Below are 17,130 nucleotides of genomic sequence, written 5' to 3'. Positions count from 1 at the left end.
CTGTCTTTTAACCTGTCTCCTTGGAAAAAAGTAGTAAGTACATTTAAATAATGAAGTAAACACCAATCTACCATAAATTATACAAAACACTTTGATAATACCATTGACTTGGCAGGTCAGGTTATGGTTTACCCTTCAAAGACCAACTTCATTACTAGATGACTGTTTGCTTATCCAGTTACCGGGCAAAGCTCCTCTGTCACAGTTGTTGACTGTCTGTTAAATGTAAGCCAGGGCTTTATAGCCATTAGAGGTCTGAAACAGGCACAACAGTGATATGCAAACATGGTATTTTAAAATCAAGTCCAATGTCACAGTTCATATAGTTTGTACATTTTAGTTTATCAAGAACATTATGATCTTTAAAATATTAATATTAATATTAATGAAAATGGCTAGCACGAAGCCCTCTATTTCTTTTGAGTTAAAAGCAGAGGACCATTCTATATTACAATAAATGACAATCACTAAACACGAAGGAGTTTGTAACTATACCGGGATAAACTTAAAATGTGTTCAATCCGAAGCAAAATGATGTAGCAGTTATTACTACATTATGCTGGGTAGTAGTAATTAAAGACAAATAATAAGCAGTTTATTTATGTACTATTTTTTAAAAGCCAGCAAAAAAATTTATTATTTTTTTTAAAGATTTTTATTCATTTATTTGCAAGAGAGAGAGTGGGGGGGGGTGGAGGGAAAGGGACAAGCAGACTCCCCTCTGAGCATGGAGCCTGATGTGGGGCTCAATCCCAGGACCCCGAGAGATCATGACCTGCGCTGAAGTCAGATGCTTAACTGACTGAGCCACCCAGGCACCTCCAGCAAAAAATTTTAAAGAAACAATGTACAGGAGAGAGAGTAACTCATCAGATCCAGAAGCCACTCTGAGGCCCTCTCTGCAGACACCTGGCATCTAGGGACCCAGGAAGCCAGCCATCTCAAGTCACTGGCAAGAGAGTTGCATGGCCTAATGTTCCATAACCATCAGGTTACGACTACTCCTAGTTACTAGGAATATATGATAAAAACTGAGTCTTAGATCTCTTACGGTTTACAATAAGGCAATATCCTCTCTGATATGAGAAGTACAACGGATTTGGACCTCCAGGTGACAGGCTCAGATTCTCCTTCCTAATCCCAAGTTTCCTACAATTCTGCCAATGAATACCATTTAAATAGAAAACATTGCTAGGGTGGGGCCAACAGTCATACCTGTCTAGTATGATTTGGCTTAGTTGACTATCATCTTTTCTAAGTATACTTAGAAGGATGTACACTGGGGCGCCTGGGTGGCACAGTGGTTAAGCGTCTGCCTTCGGCTCAGGGCGTGATCCTGGCGTTATGGGATCGAGCCCCACATCGGGCTCCTCTGCTATGAGCCTGCTTCTTCCTCTCCCACTCCCCCTGCTTGTGTTCCCTCTCTCGCTGGCTGTCTCTATTTCTGTCGAATAAATAAATAAAATCTTAAAAAAAAAAAAAAAAGAAGGATGTACACTGCAGGAATAATGGGAAAAAGACTGAGAATTAGTTTCAAGCAAGATGCATTTATAAGAAAAGGCAGTTCTTTCAGTAATGGAATATCAGGAAATGCAACATTTATTGACCCCCATTTATTGAGTATATTAGGTCTCCCCTGCAGCTATAGCCTTAACCATCTAAAATGCAGTAAGAATAATTTATTATAATATCACTACTGCTAACACTTCTGTAGTGTCTACTAGGTGCTAGGCACTGTTTTATACACTTTACATCCCAACTGGAGTGGATTACCATTACACACCATCCCAGTTTTACAAACAAGGAAACTGAGGCATAGAGAGGTTAAGTAATTCCCTCAAGCTCACACTGCCACGTGGTTCCAGAGTCTCTGATTATAACAGTTACCCTAGTAGTATAAAAGAACTCTTCTATCAGCTACAGAAAGATGATCAAGAGTATAAGAGATATTGAGGCATGCAAAAGATGAGGTGGGAGAGTATCAAAATCAATTTCTTGGTCTAGAATTGGCCTGGTCCTTTCCTTAATCTAAAGTGCCCAGGTATCACTTAACACTTGTCCTGTCCCTAATCCTACTCACTTCCTCCTGCCTGCCTAGACCAGTGTGCGTCTAGCAAACAGGAGTAGGGGAAGACCATGGAAGTTCTCTGAGCTGGGGTGGAAAAACTTGAGGACTCAGGGTTGGTGATGCACAGCAAACAGAAATTGTGAGAAGCTCCAGTCTTTCATCACACATTATCCTATATCTGCAGAGACAGATAAAAACTATCAATGGAGGATAGTCATTTATCTTTTAAAATAAAATAAAGAATCTCTGGAATTTGTTACCACCTAATGAGAACTAGCATTTAATATCGTGTCCTGCTTAAGACTGGCAGCTTGAAAGTACTACTTCACTTCTAAAATGATAACAGATGTTCTTGATACTAGTTACACATTGGTAACAAAGGCATATATTCACAATTTTTAGCAATATTAAAAATAGGCAGCATATAGAGAAAGTGTTAGACAATGAAGACCTCAAGTTAAAATCAATACAATACAGTGACAGCATCAGGGAGACATTTTTGAATTATGCTCTGTAAAAATACAATATTTCATACTGAATGATGCTAATCTTGTGTTATTAAAAATGAAAAACATGTTACAATGTATTCCAAATAAATCCCTTGGTGGGATATTCATGATAAATCACTTCAGTTCACTCCCAAATTTACAACAGAGCCAGAACTGGATGGAATTACAGTTTGTTATAATTTCAGAAAACCCTATACAGTAGATGAAAATCACATTGAATATAAATGTCACATCATATAGTCATATTATTTTTGAAGTAACAGTTTTATTGGAGTAGTGTGAGTTTTCAGAATATGCAATGTAATCAAGACATTTCAAGTAGAAATATGTTAACTTCATATTTTAAATGTAACAAATGTACAATAGCATAATCACGGAAGTAGACAGTATTCTAATATCAGAAATATCTGTCTTGGAGATTTGATAATTACATACACATGCACACATACACATAGGCTTTTGTTGCTTATTATATCAACTAAAATAAATACTAAATGCAAGTTGTGACATTTTATTTACATTAAGAATCCTTTAAAAAGGAAATCATACTAATGGTAACTAGAGGATCATTCAGAGTACCATGATCCATGAAGAGATGACTATTTGACTATTATGAATTAATAATTTCCTGGTATCAATGTATAAAAATTCTTAATTCTTATTTTCCAAGTATCTTTGAGTCAAGAATCAAGAACAGGATTCCTTTATCATACTGCAGCACAGCTTTAAGACCTGATATTCATTTATTGGTCAGTTTCAATTTAATAAACTAAAGACAACAATACTTGAATCAAAGCTACCTAGCAAACTTAAGCGAACTGTGGCAAAATGGAGCAAAGACCACACATAGTGTTACTAACACTTGCTTTGGGGCCGTCTTCTAGGTACTATCACTAGCAACCTGTGGGTTGGAGGTTACAGTAGTGGTGCTGGACTTACACGGGGTCATCTCAACTATTTTTCCAGCCCTTCTGAATATGGCACACATTTTAAGAAAGCAACCTCGGGCCAACTATATGGTTGACAGCTTTGAGACTATCTCTACTTAGACTAATAGAAGCAGCATATTACTGTAGAAACACATGAAATTTAGTGCTTGTACAATAGTTCTCCCGTTTTAGCAATCACTGCTACAAGAGTCACAGTTCCCTTACCTATAAAATGGAAATAACAGAATAGATTTTCATGGTTTTCTGTGAAAATTAAGAGTGTTCTTTGAATTACAAAATAGTTTAAGATCTTCCAGCACTGGGATACCTCGCCGATTCAATCAGTAGAGCATGCAATTCCTGATCTCGGGGTTGTGAGTTCAAGCAGCACGCTGAGTGCAGAGATTACTTAAAACAAAACAAATAAAACAAAGAATTTCCAGTACTTAAAACAGTAGGCTATGTTCATATAGGCATAGATACATAGCCAAAAGATGAATGAAATGTAATGATTCCTTGAAGTCAATATAGTAATTTAGTAATAAGTACTTAGTTTTGTTCATGTTTTCACTTCTCCTTGGATGTCCCTGACCACTTTCAATTCCTCCTGCCTTAGCATTTCCAAATCTTTACTATCCTTTAAGACCAAGCTCAAAAACTACATCTCCTAAGAACATTCCCATGACAATCCAAATGGAAATAATCTCTCCTTTCTGTAATTACCAAAGCAGTTTAGCTGGTCTTCATCCATAAATACCTTATAGGTATTTATGTACATATTTTATCTCCTCTGATTATATATCAAAACACAGTTTATACTATCAAACACATCTCACTGATCCTAATAATAGCAGTAATAATAATAACAACAAGAAACAGCAGTAGCATTACCTGCTGCTGCTGCTCCCAGCTACAGAGGGTTTATTATACACCAATAATCATAGATTTTTTGAGAGCCTTAAATATAACCTATGTGGCAGGTACCATTTTCACTTTATATATAGATGAGAAAACAGAAAATGGATTGTAGAGCCGGGATTTGAGCCTGAGTGCTAAGCTAAATCACCTCTGCGATAGGTATTCTGCATGGTGGGCCAAAAGGCATGATTTCTACAAGGTCAGTGAGGTAGTTAATTAGCAGAGATTTGAACCCAAGTCTTCTGAATTCAATTCTAGTGTTTTATCTTGTATCTTTGGCTTTCACACTAACTCCAATTGTGTGCCTACAGACTTTTGGGAGGCATTTCAATGACTCAAAGTGCCAACCAGTCACAAAAAGTCCAAATCATAAGAATAACCCCTGACGGCAGTGACATCCACTGAGCTGCTGCTGCCCAGCAGTATCAGGTATGGAGAGAGCTAGCTCAGTCACTGAGCTTCCTTGCCAGGGATTCTTCATCTGGGAAACAGAGATAAGCACTTGACCACTACCTAAACTCACAGGATTTGAAATTAAGGGGGGAAAAACCCTTTTATTCAGAATAAAACTGTCCAGCAAAAAAGCAAATTTTATGTTTTCTTTTCCTTTTCAATGTTTAAAACTAACATAAATATTTGAATTCATCATATAGAAAGTATACTAAGAAAGGAGGCTTCATTCTGGTCTGTGGTTTTTATAGATCATAAAAGTTTTAAGGAATATGGAATTAAAATAGGCAAAATAGTTTCCTCTACAACAGTTGGTAGAACTTCTCCAGAAACTTCCCTCACAACTTAAAATGGCTCAAGGCCTGAATAATTTGCTTACATGATGAGTTTGTGTGGCAGACTTCAGAGCAATTGAAAGGTTATTGCAGAGGTCCTGGGGGGTGTTTATATAGCTTCCCTACTATAAAACAGCACTTGCTTACTCTTTCTCCTCATATCTTAGTTAGTTCAAATGTTGTATCATAATGTATTTGCATTTACAAAAATTTTATGGTTCTCACTTATCTTCTCATGATTAGAAGCTGGAGAACAACTAAAAGTTACCAATTAAGCGGCCTTTAATAATTATTGAACTAATTTGGGGTGTAATTCCCAAATTACAGAAGAACACTTATGAATTATGAAAAATTCATCTTGTTCTACTAGCTACAAAACAACTGAAAACTGAAAAAGAAATTTCAAGAACAATACTCACAGGAGCCAAGGATGACCCTTCTGAAATTTCCCATGGATAGATTTGCATATTTAAAAAACAAAAAAGCATTTATCAGGCTTTGAAAACTAACAGAAGTCAGTAATTTGTGAGCACAAAAGACCTGTTTATTATTATCTGCAGGTGGTGGATAAACTAAAACTGTTTAGTTTTATTGATGGGGAGGGAGTTGGGGGAGGCAAACTCTAGAGAGGGTCCAGGACTCAGCCGGCATGCATGGTCAAGGAGGAGGTCACAAGGGGAATCTGTGTTTAGTTTAAATGTGTGTGGCCCCATAATTAAGGCAGAAAACTGAATCCGAAGGGAGGTCTAGTTCAATCTACATTTGCAAACATTGAGATGGAATCTTAGTTATCAAATCAGAATGAACATAAAATATAGGCAATTAATGATTCTCTTACTTCTTGATTTACCGATATTTACTTTACTTGTTTGGGAGTCACAAAGTGCACTTCCTATTGGCAGATAAGTTAGCTATGGACAAGGTAGGTAGTCAACTTGCTTAATTATGGCTCTGTTAATAGTTCTGCTCCATCTACTTTGTATGCTCTGAAGCATCTATAAACCTAAGTTTCAAGTCTTCTCCCAGAAAGAGAAGAGAGCAAAACCTGCATTAAGCTGTTCAATGCAGGCATAGGCCTTACTTAGTGTGGCAGAAAGACAGGACAATCGTAGTGAGTTCTTTGGAATCAAGTCTCCACAGGTGACTTAGAATCTCCGACACACCCATAAAGGAGTAGAGCACACTGCAAAATGTTAAGTCAAGCAGACAAAAAACATTTCTTGGGGTGCCTGGGTGGCTCAGTTATTAAGCGTCTGCCTTCGGCTCAGGTCATGATCCCAGCGTTCTGGGATTGAGTCCCACATCGGGCTCCCTGCTCAGTGAGAAAGCCTGCTTCTTCCTCTTCCACTCCCCATGCCTGTGTTCCCTCTCTCACTGCCTCTCTCTCTGTCAAATAAATAAATAAAATCTTAAAAAAAAAAAAGAAAGACAAAAAACATTTCTAACATTTTCTACGCAATGTTCAGAATCTGAGTTCAGCTGCACTGCAGCTAAATTAGTAAGTACATTATAGCAACTTAAAAGGAGATAGCATTTTATTTTACTATTTGCATTTGTACGCAGTTTTAAAAGTTTGGCATCTTAAGACATACACGTAGTTCAAATACAGCTTTACAAGAGTTTTTATTCTGGGTATATCTGCACAGCATTATTTCACATCCACTCGTCACCTGTACCTGGAAAGAGAGCTGTTAGATTATCCTATTAGTAGGCTATGCTTTCTGGTTTATGAGCTGACAGTCTTTGTCCTGTAAGTGAAGCACTGTGAATGCTCATTCCTATTACATCTTGCTAATTTCCTCTAGCCCACAGCTCTGTTGTTTTAGGCTTTCTGGCAATTTATTTGATAATTTCTGTCTTTAAGTTATTTATGAGACTAAAGAAGACACAAGGTAGAACATGAGACTTAAATCAGATCTCAGAGGGCAGAGAGAAAACACTCAGACCTGAGATTCCTATAAAGGTCCAACCCAGCTCTCAGCTTTTAAAATAGGGACTTCATGGGTAGCACCACTTAAAATAAGCCATTCTTTTTCAAAGCTTTTTATTCTCCTAAAATAATAAGCTCTTTCTAATAGAGATTCTGCTATAAATTAATAACTAATAAATAGAAGGTATGAGAGAAGGAAGTTACTACATTAAGAGCTATAAAAATTTAAAAAACCAGTTGCAAAGTATTAAAAGCAATCAAAGAACAGCTAATGACTATCTAAAAAATTCATTTCTTATAAAAAATCCAAAGATAACTAAATTGAGATAAGTAGAACATCTCTCTCTCACCTCTTCCCTTTAAGTTCTAGTAGCTTATGATTCTAACAGGAAACTGAACTTAGCATTATTAATTTTACACAATTTACAAGTATCTCAGAATTTCTGTCTACCTACTATGAAACTAAAGAGTACAGAGAGCTGTACTTTCAGGTTTATATAGCAGATACCATAGCTATTTATTCCCAGGTGTTTATTTTCTTTTAAAAGTAACGAGCAACTCTGTAATAAGCTCAGGAAGGGATTCCTCCCTATTCAAGGTATTAACACCTTAACACTCAGGAGATACTTCCAGGGCCAATGTGCAAATACATCCTGCAAAGAAAGCTGTCATATTTTACCTTAGAAGAGAGTTCTGTTGGTTGCAGAGGATTAGGAAAATCTATAATGAAAAATTTATTTATTGTTTGCTTCATGATGTACTTTTTAAATATGCAATATCTTGATTTGTACTTTATTAGGATCTTCTGTGACTCCCTTTCTAAATTCAGAAAGGCACATAAATAGATTTTTAAAATCCCCAAACTATATAGTTCTGTGCACCTCAGTTTTAGCCTTCTAAAATTTTATCATTTTTTACATAAGGAGTGAACATCTAGAAAGAGAAAGTGTGCCAAAGCTTCAGTCTTCGTTTTCCTTTTGTTAATACTTTGGATATTTGTTCTGTTTAACCCTTTAAAACATATTTATACCAACTGTCTTTTTAAAAACAGGTTAATGATATAGAGCGTTTTCTCTTTTTGCTCACCATGGAAAGCAGAAACAAACTGAGAGCTTGAGAACATATTGTTTCCAACAGAAATGGATGAATTAAAAATAGTCTGTGTTCATCTTTACAAAAAATTCATTATTTTTAATAACATGTTGAAAATACCACAACCAGGTTGATTTAACTGACACATTTAAACTGTACATGATAAAGCAGGATACTCTACTAAAGGTAGCACTTACCAGTTACAGAAAGGCAGATTTAAACTTAGATACTTAAGTCTTCTGTATACTCCAGTTACTTTCTCAATGAGAAATGTTGCAAAATTATTTTACCTATCATTTATTGTTAAAGTAGTTATTTTTCTAAATATGCTATTTTATAAAAATGGGACATATGGTTTAATCAGTAGAAGTGCACTTAGGAAAAAACAGGATGGAATACCAGAAAGCTGGCTTGCTCTGGGAAGTCCAAGACATGGAATTGTTGAGTAAAGGGGTATATTATGTGCTGTCGAGAACAGAACCCATTGTCACAAAAAGAACTTGCCCATCTTAAGGCTATCTGTTGGATCACAGGCATTTGGGAATAAATTATGGTCCTCTAAAAGTTTTTTCCCTCCTATTGCACTCACCAGATCTCTAGCCATATACTACCCTTTCAAAAATGACAGCAATGACGTCATCTTTCCCATCAGAGAGAAAACTTCAGTTCTCTTTTGCCCAACACAGAAGAACACAGTAGCAATTCAACCACCTTAGGTAATATGAATTGCCTGGCCTAGTAAAGATTATAACTAGATCAAGTTAGGGAGTCACTCTAAACCCAATAATCTAAACCTAAATTTTAATTGGTCAATGTGTACTAAAATTTAAAATTCCCTTGTTTTGTAAACATGACCTCTGCCCTGAAATTTCTACAGTCTCACAAAAATCTTCATAGCAATTTAAAAATATACATTCTTAGCAAGAATCCAAATCCAAATAATTTGCAAGAGTCAAGAGAGGATTGCCAACTGGTTCACAAGTATATACACTAACCGAAAAAGAATGATTCTGTAAGAATTACACCTGTTTATGCTTCAAATTCCCTTAAAGCATTTCAATTACGTCTCTTTGCTGACAAGTAAATGCATGACCTTAAATACATGCAGCAGGTAGATATATCATGTTGTTGGATGTGTTAATCCACAAATGGGTATATGATATTAAAAAATGAGTAGACAAACCACTATATTCCATTTGCAACAATTTTTGAACTACGCAACAAACTCCGTCTTTTTTCTTTCCTTCCAAAGAAATACTTTCCAAACTCCACAAGAATACCTCAAAGAAATGTTGAAAATTCACCATCAACCTTTCCTATATTTCAATTTTAACAATCATTTGTCCATAATTTAATATCCAGGAAGAATAACATTAACACGCAAACAGTAAAACAAAATCTTTTATGCATTGCTTTTTTTTTTGTTCTTAGTCACCATCTTAACAAAGTAGAAATAATTTTTTTTAAAACCCCACTAACATAGATGCTTCTTGTCAAGAGAATATGAACTATTCCTTACTTATCAAAATAATTGTATGAAATAAAGTCTGAATCACTGTAACAAAATGAAGCACACTTGCATATTTTTCAAGTTGTAAAAGTAATTTATCACCAGGGCATTACTTTATTTTGGATTTCTTATAGTGATAACAGAAAGACTAAATCTTCCATGGCATAATCAAGATTCCTTAAAAGGTAACATAGTGCAGTGGTTAAAAGCACTGACTTGCTGGGTTCAAATGCTGGTTCTGCCACTGACCAGCTAAGTAACCCCGGCTGAATAATTCTTTATTCCGTGCCTCAGCTTTCTCATCTGTAAAATTGTAACAGTATCTCTAAGGGATATTTTGAAGATGACATATAGTGATACTTATGTAAGTACAACCCATTACTGATCTGATATTCTTATTTTGCATGCATATACAGCTAAATTAATGACTATAAATGGATACTATGACTAAATTTGATGGAAACAATTTTTAAAAGTAAACTAAAAAAATTTTTAGAATCATTTTAGATTTGCAGAAAAATTGCAAAGACAGTATAGAGAATTCCCATATACCACCCACCCAACAATTTCCCTTATTAACATCTCATGATGTAATAAGCAATTTTTAATGATAGCCCAACAGTGGAAGGACATCTACTCTCAGTAGTAAAACTACACATATAGTTAATTTGTAATTTCAGTAACCTACCTACCAGAACCAAACTTTAAAACTTATAAGTACTGCATTATAATGAGTAAGTGCTAAATTTAATGTTTGGGTAATAGCACTGCAAACACTATAGTAATGTAAGATATTTATAGTCTCATTAAAAAGGAATAATAAAATGGAAAAGTTATTTTAATGTGTATAATTACTTCTACATATATAGTGAAGTTGCAAATTAAAACATGTAAAGAAGAAAATAAAGCTGGGATATTTAAATTGATATTACTTCATAATTTTAAGATTGAATAAATTTTCCTAATATCATAAAGTAATTAAAGCTACTGAAGGGCAATATGGGTGAATAAATTTTGAAGTGAGAATTTTTAATTAAAGTATTTTCTTACTATTAGAGAATCATATTTACAATAATCAATATAATGCAAGGAAAAATCTTCTAGGTTAATAAAGAAATAGAGGTAAAGCAGTACATCCGTAGAACTGTTCAAAGAGGCTACACATCTGAGGCACACAGCATTAAATGTGGGCATTCACTGTCCACTTTAGTAGCCACTAGTCGTATGTAGAGACTTAAATTTAAATTAGTTAAAATTAAATAAAATTAAAAATTAAATTCTTTGGTTGCACTATTTTTCAAGTACTCAGTACCAACATGTGGTTAGTGGCTACTGTACTGGAAAGTGCACATACAGAACATTTCCACCACTGCAGAAAGTTCTGTTGAATAGTACTGCTTACTCTATACAAGGAACAAATTGACTAATCACACCTTAGTCCTAACCAATAGCCTGAATCTCTTATCCAAACAAGTTCTTTCTATTAAACTTGCAAAAATGAAGCAAAAAAGTAAAAGGAGGTTTATATCTCCTTTTCTGAATGTTTAAGAGAAACAGGAAGAGGTTCTGGCCAATTCTCACAGACGAATGGCCACTAAGAAACGGAAAAATTGCTGAGGTCCTCAAAGCCATTGCTGTACTCACGTGGCAGGGTAGCAGTGGGCTCAGTGGCCAGAAGGACTCCTCTTCAGGGGTACATTTCCTCACTAGGGGAGGGGTCCCCATGTGGGGCCTTCGCACTGGTGGGACCTTCCCCATTATGGGGCTGGGGTTCCTGCCAGTGAAAAATGGGAAATTTCATTGTTAGCCAACTTTGAATCTTTCCCTTTTTGAGATATTAAAAACACTGCTTACTGGATTATTTAGTCAATTCAAAACAGGGTTATATGAGATAAACTCTTAGAATTGATTAACCATGATGAGTGACTGATTCTACCTGCCCCTCAGACTCCCAGGAAACACGACCTGCAGCATTATTGGAACTAGTAGAATCTTACTTGGATCTAGTCACATACTGAGAAGATTAGATTGAACCGGTAATGGTTTTCCCAATCAAGGTTAAAAAACTGTCTTTTAATTATCAGTAATGGGCAGTGGTGAAAAGAGCAAATATAATCAGATGTAACATAAACCTTACAAAGTTCTACAGCTCCTCATTTTCACCTCATCCAAACTTCCAAAATTAGAGTTGAAAACGGGAAGCAAATGTTTGAATTCTATCCACTTACTTCTCCTGACCATTCTGTGACTTGGTATTATTTAATGGTGAAAAATACTCAGTAGTGATCAATGGTCTTTGAAATGGTCAAAAGAAACAGGGACCTGCTGAGTTTTTTTTTTTTTTTCCAAACAAATTTTAAGAAATCCATGTAAGCAGTTTGTGGATATCTAAAAACGTGGCTAACAATAAAAATCCCCCATGAACCCTTTCATTCACAAATGTTTTCTACTTGTTCAAGATGAGCACTTTCATTGTTTTAGTGACAACATACACAATTGTAACAATATTTTTGCTGACATTTCGAGCTCTGTAATCATTACTCTAGATTCCTTCAGTTTAAACTCTTTTTGCCAATGTATTGTGTAATGGCATACCTTTGGGCAGGAAGGTAACGGGCCCAATTCAATAGAACACTATGGACTTTCCTAGAAGATGGGTAATATCACACTTCTAAAAAGCACTGAAAAGACTGGAAAATGTAAGTTTGTGGTGAACTATTGAGAAGATGCAGGAGGAAGTAAACCCAAGGGGTTGAATGACCCGAATGACACTGAATGACACTATTTTCCCACCAGATACCACAGATCCTGGTTCTGCTGGACTTACTTTCCTAATCTTGTGAGTTGCAGCTTTAGCTCCTAATCCCTTATAATTACCTGTGCTGCCAGACAATAATTTAGAGGTCAGGTTATTACAAATTGCACTTCTCTGTCTATACTATACTGAGGATGGGGATGGAGAAAGGAAGCAGCAGCAAGAAAAGATATTTTGTACAAAATTAGACAATACAGGTGAATATAAATTATAAACCTTGAAATTCACAACAGAAATGCATTTCAGATAGTTAGAAGATATTTAGAATCCAACTACTTAATGTCACCTGTTAAGTCTGAATATTTTCCACAAGAAAACTAATATTGTTCTTGATAAGTTTTCTATCAGAATCTGTATGGGAGGCCATGCATAAAAAATATTAATTTAGTAAACTATTCCTAATTGCATTCAAAATCTTAATGATAGTAGGTAAATTAGGTTTTTAGCTGCTGTGGGACAAAGTGACATAAAAATTGAAATTTTGACACAATCAGTGTGAAAAGCAGTTCCAGACTATATGGTCAAACAGAAACACTGCCAAAGATATAAATATGAAGTTCTACATTAAATATCAAAGGTAGGCATGCCTTTCAGGAGCTGACCAAATTTTCTAGGAAGGGGACTGAAATGCTTCATGACTAGAGCTTCATTCTGAAAAGATTATGAGGTCAGTGACCCAGATAGACTCAAATTAAATTCGACTCAATTGTCTATCCAGAAACACCCTAATATTCACAGACAAAAATTTCTTTACAATGGCTTATCCATCAGGAAAAAAAACTGCCTTAAAGAGAATGATTTTTAAAAACAGAAACTTATTCTTCCGAACATTTGTTTAATATTCACTTTGCTATATAATCAAAGTTTTTCTGTAACCTTTCTTTGGAGTCATAAGATTCAAGAACAGAACAGCAATGTCTAAAACTATATATAATGCTCTCTTGCAAATTCTAAGATAAAATTATAAAACATATTACCACAGGACAGCTGAATCTGTCAGATGTGGTGGTGGTGGTAGCTTCCCCCATCCCCAAGGTATCTGGTGGAGAGCGCCTCTCCTCACCACACCTCATATCCAGTGCATGGCTGTTCTGGCTGTTTTGGAACGCCTCTTTCTAATTCACACAAAATGCCATATATGTTAATGGAGGACCTGAAGACAACTGTATAATACCCGATTTCATTCACTGTAAAATTATGATGCACTATTATTTTATGGACCATTAAGAAAAAAATTGCCAAATTAAGTGATTTCTTAAAACATAAAAATTATTTTATACTTATTGAATGGGCTCTCATGATAAGTACAATGGTGATATATAATAATATCACTGGAGCACAAATAAAAAGACTATGTGAGCAAAAAAAAATTATTACTAAAGCTTCTTCACATTCAGATTTCAAGTATTCTGCATCACTTTTCAGCTCAGAGATGACTTTTTCCCACAAAACACAGTATTGTGTGTCATCAAGAGCATTGTTGATGCAGTGTATTTTGAAATGTTCCTCCACTTCTGCCTCTGGAAATTTCTTCCAAGCTGCTGACTCTTTTTGCAAGCGTTTTTGTGCACAGGCTATAACAACTAACTCACAACAGCTAGCTGGCTAAAAGAAACATACGAGAAATGTTAAAATATGGGGGCGGGGGGAGAAGCTTTCTAGAATTGCTCTGCTCCAGTAATAGTGCTCCTGAAAAGTTAGGGTAAATGCTTCTCTTTCACCTTCTGTCATCCATCCAACAACTCGTTCCTCAAAAAGTAATGATCTCCTAATATATGAGGCAGATACTAAACTAGGGATAGAGCAGTGTACAAAGCAGGTAATGATACTACCCTTAAGGAACTTATGAACAGGTTAGCATTCATTTAAAAACATAGAAAATTTATATAAAACTACAATTATTGTAATATTACATAGAAGAGGCACGTGGTACAAAAATAAGGTATGCTAACCTGACCTTGTCAAGGAGGTCAGATAATATCTAGGCAAAGGGAGGAAAAAGAAATAGGTCAGGCAGAGAAAATAACAAGTGTAAGGCAGGAGAGACCAAGGAAATTTTTTACATGGATAATTGTACTGGGGAAAGGAAAATTCCAGACTTTTTGAGGACTATCACATCAGAATTCTAAATTATACCAATATTGGGTAATCTGAAATGCTACTATGTTCCTCTGATTACAATGGTTAGAACAGAGCTGAGTAAACCCTTGAAACTTTCTCCCACAACTCTATCTGCAGTCTACATAGTAAATCAAAAGCAACACCTTGTACTGGGAAGAACTGCAGAGATTAGCACCACTGTCAAAGACATAAAGACAGAGGAATGGTGGTCCTTAATCACATCCCCTTTCTATACTTAAAATGACCCTGCAGAAAAAAAAACAGATGATGGATCATTATAAGCTTACACTGGTGGATGTCCCAGTAACAGTTGCCATGTTAAATAAGACATAATACAGCTTCTGGCATGTGGTACTCAGCGATTTATGTAGTGAATGCTTTCTTCTCAGAACCCATCAGTAGGGAGGATCTAAAGCAGATTCCTGGTAGAGACAGACAGGATACTACCCTGGCCCCAGAGCAATGGTAACTCTCTGCATCTCCTCAAAATTTAGTTTGCATGGACCTGGATCATCTTCACATTCCACAGAACGTGATTCTAATCCATTATACTGATGACAACATACTAACTGGATCTGGTGAGCAAGAAATGGAAAGAATCCTGGGTGACCTAATAAAACACACACACCAGACACCTCACGAAAATTAAGAGATACTGTACACTGCTTAGGTTTTTAAGAGGTCTAGGGCTCTGGGGCATGCTGAGAACTTCCTCTCTAAGGTAAAGAACATGTTGCTTCTCTCAACGCATGCTGTTAAGAAAAAGGTAGACCTCTTCGGATTCTGGAGACCACATATTCCATACTTTATAATATTGTTTTGACTTGTTTATCAGAGACTCAGTGTTTCAAGAGTTTCAAGAGTGACCAAGAGCTATAGGAAAGACTTCTGCAGCAGGTCCAGGCTACGATGCATCTATGCCAGTGGACCTGATGGTGCAAGACCTATCCCTGATAAATAAGATGGCTGTGGAGTCTCTGGCAAGTGCCAAAAGAGAAGTCACAATGCAGAACCCTGGGGGTTCTGTGAAAGAAAACAACTGTCTGTTTAAAAAACAGCTCTTGTATGTTATAGGGCCCTAGCAGAATTTTCATCCTAATGATGACAACGACAAATGACCCTGTGACTGGAAGTACTCACTGAGACATAAAGTTAGGTGGGCACGGAAACAACCTGCCATAGGATGGAAATGACTTATTTGGGATTAGGCCCAAGTACGCTCAGAAAGCATGAGTAAACTATATTCACAAGTAACCCAGACTCCCATATGATGAATATCTCTTTCTTTCATGACCAACTGATGGGGGAAAAAAGGAATTCAGAAGTAACCAAAAATGTACTACTGCTACACTGCAGTCTTATTCAGGAGTGGACATAAAAGGGCTGTGGTAAAGGAAGTCTGGCCAGTGAGAACAGCCAGAGCAGTACATCTGGCCATCCATTTCAAATGGAGGGAGAAATGGCCTGAACTAGATACATTTGGACTCATGGGCAGTAGCAAATGGCTTAACTGTTGATCAGGGGCCTAGAACACAACAGTGCAAGACGATATGATAAGGAAATCTGGGAAAGATGGACTAGGCACAAATAAGGTGCATTTTTATATCTCACATTAATGCCCATCAGGAAGCATCCACCAAAATGTCAATATGTGTGTTGTCAAATGTCAACAAAAGGTAGACAGGATGAGTCATTCTATGGCTGTCAGCCAGCCTCCCACTTAGGCCACCAAAGAGTTGACACAATGGGCACATGAATAGAGTAGCTAAGGTGCTTCTGCTCAGCAATGCTGAAAAAAGTTAATGCTATTGCTAAATGCTTTAACCTGCCAGCAAAAGATACTGATGTCAAGCTCTCAATAGGACATAATTACTCAAGACGAGTCAATCACTTGGTATAAGATTGAGTACATGGAAGGGGGCAATGATTTGTTTTTACCAAAATTAATACTGGATATGAGTTTTGTTTCTAGCTCCCAATACTTTTGCTACCACCACTATCCCAAGGTTTATTAAATAAGTGATCCATAAATATGATATCCCACGAAACACTAGTTTAGGCCATGGACCCATTTTATAATAAAGAAACGTGACAGTGGGTACATAACCTTAGAATCCACTGGTCTAACCATGACTCCATCCACAAAGAAACAGCAGGCCCCACAGACAGGTAGAGTAGCCTATTAAAAAGTCAGCTAAAGAGATATCTTAAAGATAACTTCTAATTCCAGAATGTGGTATACACATTGAAGCAATGCTTTCAATGTATGGTCTGTTACCAATAGCAATGCTTTCAATGTATGGTCTGTTACCAATAGCTAGAATACTTAGATGTGGGAACCAAAGGATAAAAGTAGCATTAGCCTCTGTCATCATCATTCCCAGTGACACACTTACAGAATTTGTGTTTCCCATCCATGCAATTTTAGTATTTGCCAAGTTAGAAGTCCTGAT

General features: G+C 36.2%; 1 protein-coding gene across 2 annotated transcripts in view; it reads right to left on the bottom strand.

Annotated features, from left to right (window-relative positions):
* Window positions 1-17,130, bottom strand: part of UBE2E2 (ubiquitin conjugating enzyme E2 E2) — a 357,209-nt gene that overhangs the window by 116,145 nt on the left and 223,934 nt on the right. Inside the window, exon 4 of one of the 2 annotated variants that reach the window (XM_026496929.4) lies at window positions 11,386-11,515. The exons of the other annotated variant lie outside the window; for it this stretch is intronic. Within the exon in view, the coding sequence (XP_026352714.3) occupies window positions 11,386-11,515 (130 nt within the window). The remainder of the gene's footprint in view (window positions 1-11,385; window positions 11,516-17,130) is intronic. 2 annotated transcript variants of the gene reach the window in all.

This window comes from Ursus arctos, unplaced genomic scaffold, assembly GCF_023065955.2.
Source record: "Ursus arctos isolate Adak ecotype North America unplaced genomic scaffold, UrsArc2.0 scaffold_20, whole genome shotgun sequence".
Lineage (NCBI taxonomy): Eukaryota > Metazoa > Chordata > Mammalia > Carnivora > Ursidae > Ursus > Ursus arctos.
The sequence above is the reverse complement of the archived record's forward strand: the minus strand, read 5'-3'. Positions and strand labels throughout refer to the sequence as shown.